Source organism: Echeneis naucrates, chromosome 16 (genome assembly GCF_900963305.1).
Source record: "Echeneis naucrates chromosome 16, fEcheNa1.1, whole genome shotgun sequence".
Lineage (NCBI taxonomy): Eukaryota > Metazoa > Chordata > Actinopteri > Carangiformes > Echeneidae > Echeneis > Echeneis naucrates.
In genome coordinates, this window is record NC_042526.1 from 276,729 (window position 1) to 291,280 (window position 14,552).

A 14,552-nucleotide genomic window follows, 5' to 3' on the forward strand; every position below is an offset into this window, starting at 1 on the left:
GTGTTGTGGGTCTCTGGGAATTAGGGATTTTCCACACTGTTGAGTTTTTACTCCAAATTAAGTTCACCGTTTCATGTTAGTGAGGATTTGACAGAAAGGTGACTAAATATAAAAAAATCAGATGAAGGGACTTGTTATCAAAACAAATTGCAATGATGTGTCTTTAAGTCTACAAAATACAAAAAATATCTGAATAAAATGTGAAGGTGTCCAGCAGGCCCGAGTTACAGGAGCGGCCAACGAATAAATCGGATTTGATGTAAAAATCAACATATAAATAGTATAATACAGACACTAATGGACTGAAAGCGTAATGGACACTTAAAATGAAACCACGTCAGGTCCACGTGTATATCCTATTTGATTTAAATAACTTCCCTCTTTAAATCGCTCTCATTCTCAGAACCGGATCGGAGGCGTTTGGACCGGAAGTGCCAATTGCCGCCACCGGAAGTCTATTTGTTCTGTTTCTATGCTGGAAAATCAACCAGATCCTCGGCGCATGCGTACATTCTAAAATACGATTTGCACAACGGTCCGACATCAAAGATGGCGGGAGCCTCCGACCCACTGGAGGACATGCTCTTCAATGAGGTGGACGAGAAAGCCGTTAGCGACCTAGTCGGATCTCTGGAGTCTCAGCTGGGCGACAGAAAGACTCCGGCGGCTCCGTTTTCCGACGGGAAACGGGACGCAGCTCCAGCCGCCGCGGCTCAGTTCTCAGGGAAAGTGCGCGATCAAGTGGGGTCCGTGGAGCCGCAACAAGGGCATCCGAAAGCGGGGCTGACCCAGGAACCCGGCGCTAGTGAGCCGCTGTCCGCTCCGACCCTGTCCTCCGCTACCTCCTCCGTCGCTGCCGGGGCTGTAATCACCACCGGAGCCGGGCCGCAAACAGTTGGAGCGGCTGCCCCGACCGCTTCCTCCGGACCCGGAGCCGCAACTTTGAGCACTCAGCCCGCCGCCGCTAGCTTCCACCGGGCGGCTGTCCTGGGTCCGAGCTCGGCTCCCGGCTCCGAGGCCATCCGGACCGGCTCTCCCGCACTGCAAAGTTTAAACGGAAACGGCGGAGCGGTAAAGTTGGTGAACTCGCCCGCAGTTCCACCGCCGACCGGATCCAGCACGGTGATCAGCACTGTCAGTGCCGCCGGCTCCGCGACCATCGCCCCCATGGCTTCACAGCCCGGCTTCCCGGTACCTCAGTCCTCGGCGGCGTCTCCGACTGTGGCTCTGCAGAGACACCCCAGCCCGGTGGCCAGCATCGCCCAGAACGGGGTCGACCCCAAGGGTGGCCAGCCGGGGCCCCAGGGGGCCCCCTCCCCATCAGCCTCCACCTCTCAGGTCCTGAACCACAGCAACCCTCTGATGCACACCAAGATGATGGTGCCCAGCCAGCCGGTCTCTGGAAACTCCGTCATCCTGACCAGCACCCCTCCTCCTTCTGCAGCCCAGTCCCCCATCAGCCAGACTCAGACCGGGACCGGAACGGCTGCCGTCACCCTGGCTGCTGCAGGGGTGAAGCCTGCGATGAACGGAGTGGGTCAGCCTGCAGTGGCTGTGGTGAGGCCGCCGGGCACTCCGGTGGTGGCCACCTCCATCCAGCAGCAGAGACCTGGGCTGGTGGCGAGCTCCACCCGGGCGGCTGCTCCTCAGCTCCCGCTGGCTCTTCGGCCTCAGCAGCAGACCACCATCCAGCTGCCTCCTGGGTTCACCATGCCGCCCGGTGAGCACACACCTCCACCTCACCTGCTGGGTCACCTGTTGTTGGATGCTGTCACTGTAGTTCCACTTTTACCTTTGACTTCCTGATGGTAAACAACAGAAGAATGTCTGACATCACTTCCTGCAGCTCTGAAGGGTTTCCCACAATCCTCAGACTCATCTGGAGTGAAAACCTTTCAGTTTTTTAATCAATCTGTCAGTCACAAAAAAATCACTGGCAGCTTTTCTACTCACTGATTAGCGTACGAACTTATCAAAGCACTTCCTGTTTCTCATTGAATCTATGTTTAGTGTTTCCTGAAGATCCTTAAATGCTTCACAAGCTGCATGATTGATCAATTTATTGATCATTTAATCAGGGGGTAAACGAAAATGAAAGTCATCTTCAGTTGAAGACAGAAAAGAAACAAGTCATGATCTTTGTTTTCATCAGAACATAAACGGTTGAAACATCAAGACAATCCAACATCACTGATCATACCGGTTTGTTTGGGCTGGGTTAAGGGTTAAAATGTTTATGTGGCAGCAAACAGATTTGTTTTAACATCCAGATGTCTGAAGATTCTCTGAGGAAAAACCTTAAGAGAAAGATCTGTTGAAGTTAGAGCTGAAGTACTGATCCAAATCTTTGACGTTGTGTTTTGAATCATCAGCACCATAAGTGTTGTGATACCACAAAGACGTCTGGGCATCATATTCTCTGGATCTGGAAGACGGTCCATCAAAAACCACATTATTAATGTGGACAAACATCATTTTATCTGAAACTGGCTAAATAATCCCTGTATGTTGGGGGCATTTCAAACATTCTCTTGTTTCTGAAGCTGTGTAGCTCAATGTGGCTTCGTCATGAAGAAAATCTGGTAGACCAAGACCAGGACCACTTGTTCCACATCTTTATCTAATTATTGTCTCGTCTTCCCTCAGGTATGGTCCTGGTCCGGACAGAGACTGGTCAGTTGGTGATGGTCCCCCAGCAGGTCCTAGCCCAGGCTCAGGCCAAGACACAGCAGGCTGTTGCCAACATCGCCCAAAGGCCTGCAACACCGACAGCCGGGGCCACGATCCGGGTCAGCACTGCCACCACGGTAGGTCTACTTCTGAGAATTCCCCTGGGACTTGATCCTCAGCCTCAGCCTTCAAAATCACTGACTCTCAACTTAGACGTAAAGTTCAGGTGGTTCTCAGGAGGTGGTCATCAGTCACAGGAGTTTTCAATAGAACCATGGATGGTATTGTGTGAAATATAATTCAGATATTAGATCAGTCCACCTGAGACTCCTGGTCTTTTCCAAACAGTCTAATGGTTTTCCATGATTCTCTGGTGCTTCATGTGCTTTCCTCTGTGTTGTCTGCAGGCTCCAGGGACACCGCAGACTGTCCGCCTGGCCTCCCCCGCTCAAACCAGAATGGTTCAGTCTCCTGCCACCACCACTGTACAGGTTTGTTTCCTGTCTCTTTGGCTCAGGATCAGGACTCAGAACAGGTCCAAACCGTGTCCAGCTCCCAGAACCTTTGTTCCCTCAGCTCACATCAGGTCAGGTTTTCATGTTGCTGGTTTAATTCTTGCCACTTCAGGAAGGATCAGATATGCACATGTTTTCTCATAATGCCCTCTTTAAACCTCCTTAATGTACAGGAAGTGTCTCCTCCACCATCAGCATCTGATTTAGAGAGTTTGTTGCTGATTTTTCATCATTACTGAGCAGAACTCCTTATCAGATAAAGATAGAAACTTTCCAGAAAAAAACTTGCTCCTGTTTTGAAAATGAAGCTGCATGTTCATGTTAACTTTATGAGGCGATTCAGCTATGGGTGAAATGAAATGTTACCTGAGTTGGTCCTCTTTCAGTCCTGGAGTCTGGACTGGACCCTAAACCAGAGCAGGATCATTATTGGTAGTGACAGACCAGACCAGACCCTGATATTTAATGGGCCTCAGTAATAACATCAGTAGTAAATTTCGTGAGTCTGGTGGTTCTTTTCCTTGATGGTGCTGTTGTTTCCCAGAAGGCCATTACTGTTGCCCCTGGCGGTGCGGCGGTGTCTGTGAAGATGACGACTCCTCAGAAGGCCCCAACAGTGATCACAGCCGGGGGTTCACCAGCGGCCAAGCCAGCCGGTGTGCCATCCACCCCCTTAACCAGCACGACCCCAACTGCTACAGCCACCCCCCCCACCAGAGTGACTGTGGTGTCCCAGGTGAGCACTGTTGGTGGTTACGAGGTGACGGGCAGTCTTGTCAGCACTTGTTATTAATGTGTTTGTTTTCCACAGGAAATGCAAGAGAACGTAAAGAAATGCAAGAACTTCCTCGCCACGCTAATCAAGCTGGCATCCCACAATTCCCCCACCCCAGATACCTCCAAGAATGTGAAGGCCCTGGTGCAGGACCTACTGGTAAGACATTTTCCTCCAAGAGGACTCAGGTGTCCTTTTTCTTGAAGTTGAGTCTAACGTAACTTCTGTGTCTTGCTGTCCAGGATGCTAAGATTGAGCCTGAGGAGTTCACCACTCGGCTGCAGGCTGAGCTGAAGTCCTCTCCACAGCCCTACCTCATTCCCTTCCTCAAGGTACCCCTCCACCACTAACAGCTTACCCACTACTGCTCATGTTGGACTAATGTTGGACATTTGGCAGCTTCCTTTTTTTTATTATTCCTTTCAGACTTAGACATTGAGATGTGACTTCATCTCAGTGACAGTTTGATTGATTTTTAATAGATCATTCAACATCACTGTTGAAGGTTCTGTTGGCCCATGACTCACACGATGGTCTCCAGGTTTTCCTGTTGTCCCGGTCTCAGTATTTATCTCCTTTCTCAAGACCTTAACCCAGTTTGACATCCAGCATGATGTTTGTCTCTCCACAGAAAAGTCTCCCTGCGCTGCGTCAATCTCTGCTCAGCAGTCAGCAGTCTCTGATGACGGCCACCCCCAGCACTTCAGCGCCCCCTCCGGCTGCCCCCGGCTCCGTCACCGCCACCACCATCAGACCACGGCTGCCCATCAGTCCAACTACCAGCACCGTCAGACTGAACACACCGCTCACAAACACAACAGCTCTGGTATGATGACAACTCAAGTGTGAGAGGATCAGATCTGCTCACCTGACAGGTCAACATGTAGCCACCCTGACTGTTACCATGGAAATGCAAATTTAAAAGTACTTCAGATTAAAAAATTTTTGTTAATCTCATTAATTGGCACAGAATTCCATAAATGATCAGGAATTATAACTGAGATGATTAAATATGATGATGAAGATCTGCTGTGATTCGATGTGAAAATAAACAGCTGTAGAAGAGAAACCACAGTGAACATGTGGTTTAACCACACAGAACTGTAGTGATCTGTCACCTGGAGCCACGCCCACTGTGATGTCACAGTGGGCTGAGTACACCTGAAAATTCAGGGTGCGACTCTTTAATAGAATAATATGAGTTTTGTCTGCTACAGAGCTAATATTAGCATAAAGACCATGGCACAACAAACTGACATATGGCCCCTTTAAACTGCATCCAGTTTGTTGACCCTGACTGAAACCAGTAAGGCCACAAACTCCAGACTCCAAAGGTTCTACACTGTTCATTCAGAGCAAGGACCAGCTCCGGTCTCTGCTGCTGATTTACGGTTAACATCTCCATCTCCTGCAGGCTGTGGCCAGACCGGGAGTCCAGAGTGTCCAGACCCGAACACCCATCGTCATTAGTCAGACCATGAGACCTCAAGGTGAGTCCAGATGCAGGTCCGGCTTACTCTGTTCCACTAGATGGCAGTGACTCATCACTCTGGTTCGGTCCTTTTGTCTTCAGGTGCACTTGTCCGAGGACCCACAACCATAGTCGGCAAAAGTCTTGTGAATCTGGCGGCTCAAGCCAATCAAAAGAAACTGAGCGACCCGGGGGGCGGGACATTTAGGTGAGACATAAATTAAAGAGCCATTGAATGAGATGACATGAAATGACCATCAGATACCTGTTTGTATCAGTCTGTCTCTGGGATCAAAGTGGCTCAGATGGACTCTGATCCAGACCCCCCAGATAAAGGTCTTCATGGTGTCAGAGCTGGGCTCAGCGGAACCTCCTCTGAAGTCTGAACTGATATCAGCTGTTTTAAGGAAATACAACCTGAGCTGTGTTCTCACCTCTCACTTCTGTTGTCCTCAGAGATGACGACGACATTAATGACGTGGCGTCCATGGCTGGTGTCAACCTGAACGAGGAAAACGCCCGCATCCTAGCAACCAGCTCGGAGCTGGTCGGCACAAAGATCCGGTCTTGTAAAGATGAGTCTTTCCTTCCCACTGGTCTTCTGCACCGCCGCATCCTGGACACAGGTACACTCACCTGTCATAGGCTCTGAGCCAAGGAAAAAGAGCCTGACCCTCTGACTGAGGGCAATGACTGCTTAGTTGTGACATCACAAAGTTACAGCAGTCCTGACTGGTTTTAAGGTTCAGTTCCTGAATCTAGACTGGGAGGATTTCCTGAGGAAGGAGACTTTTGATACTTTCACTGGATTAATACAGAACCTGGACCTGATTTAGGATCAGAGACCAGATCAAGGTCTACCTGTAGTCCGACTGGACCTTTAACATCCAACATTGATTTCAGCATTAATAATGTAATAATGAAAATACTGAGGTCAGAATGATCCTTTTGGTCTTCTTCTCCCTCCTGAGGCTGGTTTCAGTGATGATGGTGAAAATTAAGATGTGTTCAGGCCGTTGCAGATGTCAGACTCTCTTGTTGAACATAGAGCTCAGATGAGCTGACCTCCCTGTCTCCGTCTAGCTAAGAAGCTGGGGGTGAGTGAGGTTCCTCTGGAGGTGGTGAACTTCATCTCCCATGCAACTCAGTCCAGACTGCGCTCTCTGCTAGAGAAGGTCTCCGCCGTTGCTCAGCATCGCACAGATGGCGGGAAGGTGAGGACACACGCCTCTATATACCGACGTGTCTGAGCCTCCTGATGTCACAGTAAAAGTTTGTGTCTTTAACGTGCCATCCTACAACAACCAGACTCAGCATCAACCTGCAGGTCCTCCAAAAACCACTAGAGTCCAGCAGGGAGTCAGTCTCAGAGTCATGTTTACAGTTACTGAAACTGTTCTGGTCTCTGGAAACCAGAGAGGAGAGTTTGAAGAGCTCATCGGTTTAGAGGTTATTGAGGTTAAAAAGTTATGGAGGATTGGGGGCAAGGCCTCTTTGACTGACAGGTGGGTGAGTGCACCAAGGCCATTTGTCAATTGTCTTGGCGCTTGGGGGCGGGGTCAGTTCTGAGCTCTGCTCCGATCTTTACCTCCAAACTTACCCGCTGGTCTTCCTCAGGATGAGGAGCATCACGAACAGACGACGGACGTTCGCTCTCAGCTTCGTTTCTTTGAGCAGCTGGAGCGAATGGAGAAACAGAGGAAGGACGAGCAGGAGAGAGAGATACTGCTGAAGGCTGCCAAGGTCATACATACAGACACACAGATCATCATTCTCTACGTCTCATTACTTGAAATGAGTTAGGTTAAATTTGTAATAACTAGTTTATAATACAATGCCGTGGAACTGGATGTATTATTAATATTATTATTATTATTATTGTTGTTGTTGTTGTTGTTACTATTGTGTAGTTCACCGATGTGATAAATGCTAAGACCTGATCCCAGAGTCAGTCAGAAGAGGGACAATTAACACTCCTCCAATCCCAGAGCTTTTCCTGTTTACGTGTCAGCACAGAGGTCAAAAGTCATCCACTCTGAGCCCTCTCTTTGTTTGACCCCCAGAGTCGCGCCAGACAAGAAGATCCTGAACAGGCTCGACTGAAGCAGAAGGCCAAGGAGGTATGTTTTTCTGTTTCCAAGGACTTCACACTCCTCAGTCCAGTCCAGCAGCTCAGAGTGGAGCAGAGGTCAGCGGTCATTACCCATAAGTCTCTGCTAAGGCCTGTGGGCTGGAGAGGAGTGTGTCAGAACAGTCTGATCTGGTGCGAGGTGACTGTCAGGGCTGTAGAGCTGTCAAGCACCACCCACTCCGCTACACGTTGTCTTCTGTTGTTTTAGATTTAAACTCTTTAGCTTTTGTTCATCACCCTTCACATGCTCACTGTACTGTAACTCAGCGGTCCCCAACCTTTTTTGTGCCACGGACCGGTTTAATGTCAGACAATATTTCCACGGACCAGCCTTTAAGGTGTGGCGTATAAATGCAACAAAATAAAATGATACGATCGGCATAAAAACTGTGCTATTTTCTAAATGTCATAATAAACGTGAATCCACTGTGCACTCGTATGCAACTTTATTAGCAGCGTCATCGTAACATCCTCTCTGCCCCCTAACCCCGAAACCTAAATGCAGCTTTCTTTTTCATGGAAGTCACAGGCTCTTCTTCTGTCTCCTCACTGGGCCTTTTCCCCTTCACAAAGAAACTATCCTTTTTTAATCATTTCGCTAGCTTGTGGGTTTAATTTTAGCGGTAACGTATCACGTGACCGAGACAAGCTCAAGAGTGAGTCACAGACGGACGTAACGGAGAGAATCTGGTAATTTTTCAAAATAAAACATAGCTCAGATTCAGATAATAAATAAAACATAAATAATGTATGTTATTTATTCTTTCTGCGCAGCCCGGGGGTTGGGGACCGCTGCTGTAATGGACATGCAAAGTCTGCTGTCTAAACACGTTGTGTTTGTTTCACAGATGCAGCAGCAGGAGTTGGCTCAGATGAGACAACGAGACGCCAACCTCACGGCCCTCGCAGCCATCGGACCGCGCAAGAAACGCAAGCTGGACTCACCGGGAGGATCCACGGCCGGCACAGAGGTGAGACCAAGCAGCCAGGTTAGGACTCAGGTCCCAGCATGCACCGGGGCAACACACAGGGGCGCCCCCACTGAGGGCTGCGTGTGTGCGCGTGCATGTCCATGTCCATGTCCATGTCCATGCACTCAGGGACTGCAGAGTCCCCCCCCACACACACACACACAAATACACACCCTTTTGGGGGGGAGTTGGTCCTGCTATGGTACACTGAGTCCTCGGCTGATGAGCTCCACCCACACAAATGGAAACTTCCAGCACAATGTGTGTCTGTTCTCTGAGCCGTGATCTGCCCTGAGGCGTCAGGGCGGGGGCAGATCTGCATTCTGATGGGGCAGCAGCTGGGAGCTGAATGGTGTCCTGCTGCTGCCCCATCAGGCTCCAGAATTGCCCCCGCCTTGATGTCCCAGGGCCCCGGTCAGCAGCTCAAGAGCTTCTTTCATCCTTTCTCTGAACCTGCTGCAGGTTCCACCACGCCAACAAATTAGATGATGTCTGCTATCACTGTCGTGACCCTAACAACAGTCGTCATAACAACCATTAGTACTAAATACCCAGTGGTATCAATGAAACCAAGTGGAAAATGGAGAACCTCTGAAGCTGTTAATCTGTAGAACTGGTCCGGTCTGGTCCAGTGTCTCCTGGGAGGAGACACTGCTGTCAATCACGTTTGTATGCAGTGGGCCTGTTGGAGCAGAGCTGTGAGTGGCTGCAGGCGTTACCTGTCCTCAGGCTGCAGACACACCTGACACCAAGGTGTGCCAATCCTGCAGGTCTGGACTCACTGTGGGAGGTCTCACACACTCAGACACAAACTGTCCACTGTCGTCTTTGGGTGAGCCGACATGAACCTGAAGTCACGTTGATCAAAGACTTTACACCTTTGAGGATTAAAGGTCCACGTACCTCAAGATAGAGGGTGTCTTTTCTATATGATTCAAGCTGATGGGAGAACAGCTGGTCTAATGTCCTGTCTCTCCCCTCAGGTGGCGTCCGGCTCGGGTGCAGGCTCCTCCTCCACCGCTGCCTCCTCCCGCCAGCAGCTCCGTCAGCGGATCACACGAGTTAACCTCAGGGACTTCATCTTCTGTCTGGAGCAGGACCGGACCACAGCGCGCTCCCTCATGCTCTACAAGGCTCTGCTGAAATGAGGGGGGGTCGCTACATCACCACCTTCCTGTCTCAGAGTCGGTGTCCCCTGGTCCTCTTCGGTCCCTGCACCTTTTTATCTTCCTCTGGATTTCACCTCCTGGTTTTACATCACATGTTGAAAGGACGTCTCGTTTTAGCTCATTCAGTTTTAAATGCACATCCCACCTCAGTTAGTCCAGAGGAAGTCTGGTCCAGACTGATCTGGATTTAGGACTGAATCACTGTGCTGGCTCCACCAACAGTTCCAGGTGGACTGAGCACAGTGATTCTCAGGGTTTTACAGCAGAAGATGGCGGCTTCATGTTTTATGTTTTAGTCGACGCAGCGACTCACCAGGTGAACCCACAGTTCACATCATCCACTCATCCTCAGCCAATCAGGATGTCTGCTGTTTTCAGTGGTCAACACTTGACATCACGATGAGTTTAACAAGCATCATGTCGTCGACTGTTAAACAAGGAACGGTCCTCATTTTAGTGTGCGTGTCTGTGTGTGTTTGTGTGTTAATCATGACGGCAACGGTGACCCTCAGCAGGAAGTGACAGGACCAGACTGATCCACTCGTAGCGTCGGTCACATGACTTCAGCAGGATGCCGATGTCAGTTCTTGTTCAGCTGGTGACATCATCAGAGCTGCTGATGGATGCATTAATCAATAATCAATGACTGTCAGCTGATCGTTGTTTCCTGTAGCGACTTTGGCCACAACACATCCACTTCCTGTCTGAGGCGCAAGCTGAGGTTACCATGGAGATGGTGGCCTGCATATCCGACTCAGAGACGAAGATTCATCGTCATCAGGAGCTGGTTCTCCTCCAGACAGGAACTCAGGCTGCGTTCAAGAGCGTTAGGAAATGCCACATCGCACATTCCTACCCAGCCCCCCCCCCCTCCCCAGAGCCCCAAGATAGACCTGGGGAGGATGAAGACGAGTCTGGCTTCAGTTTTTAGTTGCCTTGTTTGGAGGGGGTGTGTCCACAGAAGGTTTTTAACGCTTTAATGTCTAATTGGGTTTGTATAGTGATCAGGTCTATGCTGGATCCGGGGGTCGGCCTGTACTGTGGATTCAGAACTACAATCTGTTGAAGGACCTGGTTTTTGGACTATTTATATTTCCTACATTCTGGACTCGATCCTGACTCATTTCAGGCAATGCAATTTTACAGCTGTTTGTACCTTTACAAAAAAATTAAATAAAGAAAACCATGAAGAAGAAGTGAAGTCCATGTGATTGGAAACAGATGTCGTTGACCCTTTAATCAGTAATCAAAACATCTGTACAAATGGAAAAACATGGAGGCAGAAAAAGTCATAAATTAAAAACAATTAAATTCTGGTCTGTCCTGGCTCAGATCCACATGAGCTGATCAAAGTCTGGTTCAGTTCTGTCGCATGACCTTGGCACTCAAGCCTTTTCCACCTTTGCAAGGATAAAGGTCACAGACAGTCTTCAGATCTGTTCTGTGCTCACCAGGATCCAGGTGTGACCGTAGGTCTGTGGGTCCTGGTACTTCTCAGTCCAGAGGTTCCTGTTTGATCTGGATCGGGGTGCTGGTGATGGACTGGCTGTGCCGCAGCTCACGGCAAAGAATGTACTCACTGAACTGCGATGAGTCAACGCCGCCGCCACAGGATGCCTTGATGCTGAAGCCCTTCTGAAAGAGACGCTCCAGGACCTGGGGGGGAGACAGACAGGAAGTGACATCACATTCTGACTCAGTATGGCAGTGAGAGAGCGGATGAGGCCTCGTTAATGTGGCGTCACCAGATCAGTATTCAATAATTGGTCATGTGACTCAGCTGTTGACCAGATCAGTGGCAGTCAGAGATCAGACTATCTTCACACTGACCTCAATCAGAAAATGCAAACATAGCTTAGCTGCCATTTTATATCAGGAGACTGTTTAGAAATCTTTGAACTTCCTGCTTGTGTAAAAGAGACTAATATTGATAACGTTGATAAATGAAACTGCTGGACCAACCTGGACTGAGTTGAGTCTGCAGTATCCGTTGAGCGGGAAGCGGATGACGTGGGTGGGGTCCTGGTTCCATCCAGCATTAACGGAGTTACACATGACGTCCCCGGTCTCGGGGAAGACCTCCTCAATCAGGACCTTCTCCCCGCTCAGGGCGATCCTCTCACCCAGGTCGGGCGTCACTCGAACCACCAGACACTCGGAGGGCGGCACCCGCTGGGCCTCCCGCTCCGCCTGCCAGCGCTCTAGCTCCCGGACCATTGGGGTCAGCTGGTAGTACCGAGCCTCTTCATACAACAAAAGGAAATCCTGTGGGGGAGGGGCAAGTTAAAGCTACAATCCTGACACACACCTTCATCCTCAGATTAGGTTCAGAGTCCTGATGTCTAGATTCTGGATTCAGGAGTTTCTGTCTTTCTACTTTGTCTCCTTGTCCTTTGACAACCTGCAGAACAGCCCCTCCTCCTTGGTGGGGGGGTCCTCTTCCTAACATGAAGCCTGAGGCTCCCCCACCCCCCAGGGTTAGACGTGTTTTATAAAGTGGGGGTGTGGCCTTAGGCTGTTTCAGTCTTTCAGAATAAAAGAGGCAGTGCTGGTTCTTGGGGGGGGGGGGGGGGGGTATATTTCCAACACACAGACAGCCTTACTAAAACCCACTCAGCTTCCTGCCAGCGGCTCTGAGCTCATTAAAGCGTCAGAATCTGCAGCGTTAAAGAGTTGCTCAGATTAACAAAGATGACAATTGGGGGGTTTAACCTGCAGGTTCTCCATGTTGTGACATCATCAGCACCTGTGAGCTCTGACTGCCACCTGACAGCCTGGTTCCCTCAGTGCATGCTGGGAAACATTTAAGTCTCATGTGTTTGTCACTGATGATCCAGTCATGTTTACTCCACTCTACTAGCCTGTTAGCATGTGTTAGCACTGGGCTCATGCTGTGTCAAAAGACTATCAGAGTTCTCATCTCCCAGCAACAAGACCAGCAGGCCTGGACCGCTAGACTGCAGCGGACTGGGTTCTGAGGTCATTAATGACATCATTGGTGACGCACCTTGAAGTCCTCGGGCAGCAGCAGTCTGCAGGTTCGCAGGAAACTGAGGATGTAACGAAAAATGTCTCCGTCTCTGTCGATGAAGTAATGCTGCTTCAGACTGTCCAACACAATCGGCTCAGTGCCGCTGAACAGGCGGCTGATCCTGCAGACGCACAACAGACAGACAAGAGAGGACATTGACAAGAGACACTCGGATTAAACTGACTGATCCATAAACAAAGATTAGTGTCACCTGTCTGAGACATCACATGATCTCTGACCCCGCCCGCCAGCAGACTCACCTGGACTCAGGGTATTTGGTGAGTGTTGCCAGGCTGCTGGTGTACATGTGTCCCCCGACGTCAATGTGGACGGGGGCGTTGGCCTTGGTGAGCTGGGCGGGAGACGGGATGCCCTGCGCCGCCATGGGGGAGACAGGGGAGCAGCTCAGAGACATCCTAGACAAGCTCCGCCCCTCCTGTCACAGGTGAGAGCACATCAGGCCGCTAACTACATGTTTCACGCAGAGCCGATAGCTTACAGGTCAGCCTGTTCTATTTGATCTATTTCTATTGTTTTTGTACTCTTTGTCTGTGTTTTCTGTGTTCACTGAGGACAGCAGGAAGATTTCACCGTCTCATGACAACATGGCCCAGTGGTCTGCTGGACTTCATCTCCCAGAAGCCCCTGTGGCCGAGCTGCCCCAGTGGAGTAGTGAGGGGTGCAGCTCTGTCTCTGCCCCAGTACCCCCCGGGGCAAACTCCTCAGTCTGCTGGTCTAATCCGGAACAGACACCCAAAGTCCAGGGTCAACAAAAACCCAGAGGACCGACCCGGACCGACGCCTTCCGTTAATCAGTGTGGAGGACCGGGTGGTCCTGGTTCACCAGACTCCTTTAACAAAACCGATTATTTAATCCGACGGCGCCTCTCTGTATTTGAGTTCGGCTCCACCGGGCCTTAGACGTTGTCCGGACAGTTTGCGGTCCTTCGGAGAATCCCGGACGGACACCTTCAGAGAGTTCTGACTCGGTTCGGATCCAGCTTCTCTTTCGCCGGACTCACCGGCTCTGTTCCGGCTGCACGGAACCGTTTGACTGGCGGACAGAATCCGGTGCACCGGCACGAAAAGTTCCGGTTTCGTTAAATTGTGAGTTTTCTGGCTCTTTTGAATGGGGCCGAATTTTTCTGCGTGTTTCACTTTAACGGAATCGGTAACCGATTTCTATGTTGATGATGTTTTCAGGTGTCGGTACCAACCGAACCCTGAATGGACAACTATCTGAACGGAGTTCGGTGCTGCTGTCATAGAAATCCCCGTTAATGTCACCGAATGTGGAGTTTAACGGCGAAAAGCCGTAAAGTTTCTAAATCTCACGTGAAACACAACGTGGGGGGGTCTTACCTGAGAGGACACCGAGGACACCGAGGACATGGACACCGACTGGAGCCGTGAGGTCTGACCGGGCTGAGAGCGGAGCGTGGCCCGGGGCCCTTCAGACCCCGGGGCCCGGATCAGGGGACCGAACGATCAGAGGAACCGATGCGTGATCACCATCGGTCGGTCTGTGCCGCCTCTCCCCGGACAGGAGTCAGTCTGAGCGGCCTTAAACTTCCCTCCGGAGCCGAATGACGTCTGTCGTCACGCATCATGCCCCCCCCCCCCCCGGCAGCCTGGGGCCAAATGCGCCATTTCAATTACTGCGCAGTGGCTGATGGGAAAAGCGCCGTGAGGCTGCTCACCATTCTCCCGCTCTTCTCTGAATCAGCTGCCAGCACCGTTTTGTGTTCCGGTGTGAGGTCATAGGTCAGCTGTCAGCTAAGAGGACACCTGGACAGGTGTCCTCTTAGCGATGTGACCT

General features: G+C 50.5%; 2 protein-coding genes across 4 annotated transcripts; one reads left to right on the forward strand and one right to left on the reverse strand.

The window, feature by feature from the left end:
* Positions 1 to 540: 540 nt before the first annotated feature.
* Positions 541 to 10,939, forward strand: LOC115056559 (transcription initiation factor TFIID subunit 4-like). 3 transcript variants are annotated; one of them, XM_029523089.1, is made up of 16 exons: positions 541 to 1,170; positions 1,234 to 1,720; positions 2,647 to 2,807; positions 3,078 to 3,161; positions 3,730 to 3,921; positions 3,997 to 4,119; positions 4,203 to 4,292; positions 4,592 to 4,780; positions 5,375 to 5,450; positions 5,534 to 5,639; positions 5,888 to 6,057; positions 6,515 to 6,645; positions 7,049 to 7,174; positions 7,495 to 7,551; positions 8,411 to 8,533; positions 9,517 to 10,939. In XM_029523089.1, exons 1-16 carry the CDS (start codon positions 550 to 552, stop codon positions 9,679 to 9,681), a joined length of 2,901 nt encoding a protein of 966 aa, XP_029378949.1. In that variant the 5' UTR covers positions 541 to 549; the 3' UTR covers positions 9,682 to 10,939. The 3 variants fall into 3 exon arrangements, with proteins under 3 accessions (XP_029378949.1, XP_029378947.1, XP_029378948.1); XM_029523087.1 differs by having other exon boundaries at positions 541 to 1,720; positions 4,592 to 4,786; positions 9,517 to 10,914; XM_029523088.1 differs by having other exon boundaries at positions 541 to 1,720; positions 3,733 to 3,921; positions 4,592 to 4,786; positions 9,517 to 10,914.
* Positions 10,925 to 14,346, reverse strand: LOC115056560 (BTB/POZ domain-containing protein kctd15-like). The gene is made up of 5 exons (XM_029523090.1): positions 14,096 to 14,346; positions 12,994 to 13,169; positions 12,710 to 12,854; positions 11,665 to 11,967; positions 10,925 to 11,358 (listed from the first exon to the last, which is right to left on the reverse strand). The coding sequence occupies exons 1-5, from the start codon at positions 14,123 to 14,125 to the stop codon at positions 11,197 to 11,199; spliced, it is 816 nt and encodes a 271-aa protein (XP_029378950.1). The 5' UTR covers positions 14,126 to 14,346; the 3' UTR covers positions 10,925 to 11,196.
* Positions 14,347 to 14,552: the final 206 nt, after the last annotated feature.

Bases quoted from the DNA above. Each gene is read 5' to 3' on its own strand.
- LOC115056559 (XM_029523087.1), top strand. From the start codon at position 550: ATGGCGGGAGCCTCCGACCCACTGGAGGACATGCTCTTCAATGAGGTG. The intron at 2,808-3,077 runs GTAGGTCTACTT...TGTTGTCTGCAG, and splicing joins GGGTCAGCACTGCCACCACG to GCTCCAGGGACACCGCAGAC. The intron at 7,552-8,410 runs GTATGTTTTTCT...TTTGTTTCACAG, and splicing joins TGAAGCAGAAGGCCAAGGAG to ATGCAGCAGCAGGAGTTGGC.
- LOC115056560 (XM_029523090.1), bottom strand. From the start codon at position 14,125: ATGTCCTCGGTGTCCTCGGTGTCCTCTCAG. The intron at 13,170-14,095 runs GTAAGACCCCCC...CACCTGTGACAG, and splicing joins TGTCCTCGGTGTCCTCTCAG to GAGGGGCGGAGCTTGTCTAG. The intron at 11,968-12,709 runs GTGCGTCACCAA...CCTCCCCCACAG, and splicing joins TGCTGCCCGAGGACTTCAAG to GATTTCCTTTTGTTGTATGA.